Genomic DNA, 3,675 nt, shown 5'->3' on the forward strand with positions numbered 1-3,675 from the left:
TTGTCAATGAAAATACGGTTGAATCTAATCTAATCTAAAAGAAAAAACATGATTTAAGATGGGGGAGATATCTGTTTTTGCAAAACAACCCCACAAATATGTTGTACAGTTTAATCGGGAATCATATTTAATAGGATCTGTAATTATTAAACAATACTTGGATGTTATGAAATGTATTATCATAAATAATAAGGTGAACAGTAGGACGAATCATGTTTAAAGTGATTCAGTTGTCGATGCAGTCTAGCACATAGATATTATTGTTGATTGTGCTTTATAAAGGGAAGCAAGCGTGGGACTTTTTATAACCGTTTTATAAATCTGAATGTTGGTGTGCATAAATGTTCTTGCTTTGCGTACATACGCAAACTGTTTACGCCAGTTCTACGCAAAGCTTTATAAAAATGAGGCCCCTGGTCAGGCAAGCATACCATATCAAAGCCATCAGCCCATTCACCGGATCAAGACGATATTGTGAATTAACAACCACTTCCGCTTGATCAAACATGAATAATGTTTTCCAATTTTAATGTCCGACCCTGTGCCCAGAGCTCTGTTCTCCCTGGGGGGAGGCGTGTGCACACACAAACTACTACTACTGTACTTGTGCTCCGTTCAATTACAATAAAGTTTAATTTTATCTTAATCTGAGATCTGAATCTGAGGTCTTGTCAATGTCAGCTGGATGCGTCAGCTGAAACTCAATAAGAATTCAATCACACATCACAGGATGAGGGTGCTGCTCCTTACTGTAGTTAATATTGTTTTGCTATCTATGTATCAGCAGTAAAGGAGTGAAGGGAGAAGCCAAGACCAACAAACCCATGTGCTGCTGTCTCTCCTACAGCAGATCTAATGAGATTATTGATCAGACTGTTTGTTATTGATTATATCAGTCCTTGAGAAGCAGAGGTGGTGATCTGACTGGTGACCCCTGTTCTGCTCAGCTGACTAAAAGGTCAAAGGTCAGCAATTTAGAGAGCCAGATGGTGTGTGTGTGTGTGCGTGTGTGTGTTTGTGTGTGTACAGAACATTGTCCTGTATCATATTTTTAGACACTAAGTTGGTCAGTCAGTTATGCAGTGCAGTAGTAACTGACCTAATCCTGTTATCAGACATGTGTCGTACGACCTAGCCATAGGCATAATTGTAACTGCATTTACATACGTACATGTATTTATTTTCATAGGGCTAATCTCACAACAAGGTATGCTAGCCTCTCATAGAAATAAACAGTAATTGTATAGGCCTATTTCTTCTTACTTCAGGTAAATGCAAACAGCCTATAGGAAAGAAATACTAAATATCAAGACGTATTGATATTAATTTTAAGCCATAGATATTATATACGTATCTAAGATCTATGGACTAAGATCTGTGCACCCCTCTCCTGTCATTAAGTGACATCATAGTCAGTGACATCACAGTCACAGCTGGCTGGGGCAGAGCCTCCTTTGTCTGAGAGGCAGCAGGTGTGCTCTTCCTTGGCCAATAGAATACCCCCATCCCCCTCTGTGACAGCTCGTTTCCATGGAGACAAGCTCAGTGGAGCATCTACTGCCCCACCCACGTCCTCGTGTCCACTCGGATGGAACTGAAGACACAAGGGCTACTTCAAACAGCACACACGCACATATTATATCAATAATGACGCAAACGGGCTACTTGCCAGGCCCCGTCCAGTACCCCTTGGTAACACTAGCCCCACATCGAACACAAAAAAATTAAAAATTAAAAATAAAAATAAAAATGCTCATATTTTCGTAATTCCTGCCACCTGCATTACACGCGTACGAGGCTCGCATAAGCGAGCAGCAGCGTACACAGCACAGCGCCCGTTGTCAGGACCTTTGAGACTGCTGTGCAGCGCTCTTGGGAAGACATTATATATTCGGGTTGACGTTAATCTTTACCAGCATCATCAATCAACAGTCAATTGTGCGAATCTCGACTCGTTACAACAGCTGCGATGGGGCCAAATAGACAGTAGGCCTCGAGAATAATCAGATGATCTGACATTTGACTAGCCAGGTAATCGATCAAGTATAGGGCAGGCATTTCCCTGATCGGGGATCTGATGTTTACTGATCGGGTTATCTTTCCAATATGTTGCCTTTATCTATACAGACAAGGATTCCCTTCTCTTTTTTGTGGTGATACGCTAATATTTAAGGTAAATTAGCTATAGGCCAGGCCAGGCCTAGGTCGGAGTTGGAGGTGAGAGCATCGGCCAAGTGCAGTACATCGATCAGGATGTATGTCGTGCGTGTTGAACTCAAACACTGCATGTTATTCTCAGATTTTTTATTGTTACAGTGTGTTTGGATGTATGTTTTGCATGCAATAAGTTGCAATAACCTGTTAAAACAACGCACCCTCACTGAAGTGCTTGTTGTTGCATAGCCATATTCAGTAGGCTTGTACTTTGTTGGGTAAATTAATAAAGCAGTGGAATGTAATAATGGGTTAGTAACGCAAAGCAAGGCGCAGTCGTTGAGTGAGGACTCTCTTTTCCCTGCAACAGACTGCCGAGTAGTCCTGCCGTGCAACAAGTTGAAGCTTGTTCACATGGACCAGAGAGTCAGAGACTAGCAACAATTTCACTCCCATTTCAAGAGGAAATAAACAGATTTCTAAAATCTAAAGTAGGCTCATCCATCTCAAAACATTCCAGCTGACAAACCTACTAAATAAAAAATAAATCCTATGAATACATTTGCAACTCGACTCACTCACACCACAGTCCAGTGTAGTTCCAGGTCGCCTATTCCCTATTAATGTAATAAACAGTGCTAACATAGCCTACTTGTAATTTACATACATATGGCTATTCAACTTGGATGCATATTAAAGGTGAAGTTCAGTAGGCCTATGGAACGGATGCATATGGGTGACAATGGTCAGAGACGAGCGATACCCAATACACAAACTGCAAAATGTACACCGCTGCATTGCAACAATTGGGCCTAAATGTAAACACACGGCCATGCAAAAACCGCTGTCTGGGCTGGCTACACCGATGCTATACGTGGAGACCTACGCCCTTGCTAAATTAGCATACCTTTGCATTACATTACATCAATGACAAAACACAACATGTCATTAAATACACTCATTTGCAAGCGATCTACATTATGTGGACGCACACATCGGCTTCCCGGCTACCGCAGCGTGAATTAGAGCGAATGCGAGACGAGTGGAATCGGTGGGGGTAAGCTAGGAGGAAGCAGGCATAGCGGAATACAGCCCAGAAGGGACCGTGGTGTACTAGGATAGCCTAGCATAGCAGCTAGCTACCCCCCCCTCTCTCTCTCTCTCTCTCTCTCTCCCCCCCGGTCTGACTCACCGATGTGATTGTCCTCGATATGGACGATGAGCTCGGCCAGGGACTCGAACTGGAGACCGCAACCCCCGAACCTGCAGGAGTTGGAGAAGAAGGATGCGGCAGCGATGCCTGTCATGTTTGCTAGCTCAGTGCATCCACTGGAGGTTCCACGGTAGCCGGGGTGGTGCAGAGTCAGGGTCCGGGGCAGAGCAGCAGCGGAGCAGACAGACACCGGGGGGCGGCCAGGCAGGACAGCGGCGGACGCAGCTGGGCAGAGCAGGCGGGACTGTGGGGGTGGGGACGGACGGTCGTGGGTGGAGGGGGAGACGGACGGCCTTACGTCATGTTTA

General features: G+C 44.4%; 1 protein-coding gene across 1 annotated transcript in view; it reads right to left on the reverse strand.

Annotated features, from left to right (window-relative positions):
* Positions 1-3,461, reverse strand: part of LOC308157472 (juxtaposed with another zinc finger protein 1) — a gene marked incomplete at both ends in the record, with an annotated part of 12,313 nt that extends 8,852 nt beyond the window's left edge. The window contains one exon of the mRNA XM_080531029.1: positions 3,347-3,461. Within this exon, the coding sequence (XP_080387155.1) occupies positions 3,347-3,461 (115 nt within the window). The remainder of the gene's footprint in view (positions 1-3,346) is intronic.
* Positions 3,462-3,675: the final 214 nt, after the last annotated feature.

Source organism: Nansenia antarctica, assembly GCF_963989245.1.
Source record: "Nansenia antarctica genome assembly, chromosome: 5".
NCBI classification, from domain to species: domain Eukaryota; kingdom Metazoa; phylum Chordata; class Actinopteri; order Argentiniformes; family Microstomatidae; genus Nansenia; species Nansenia antarctica.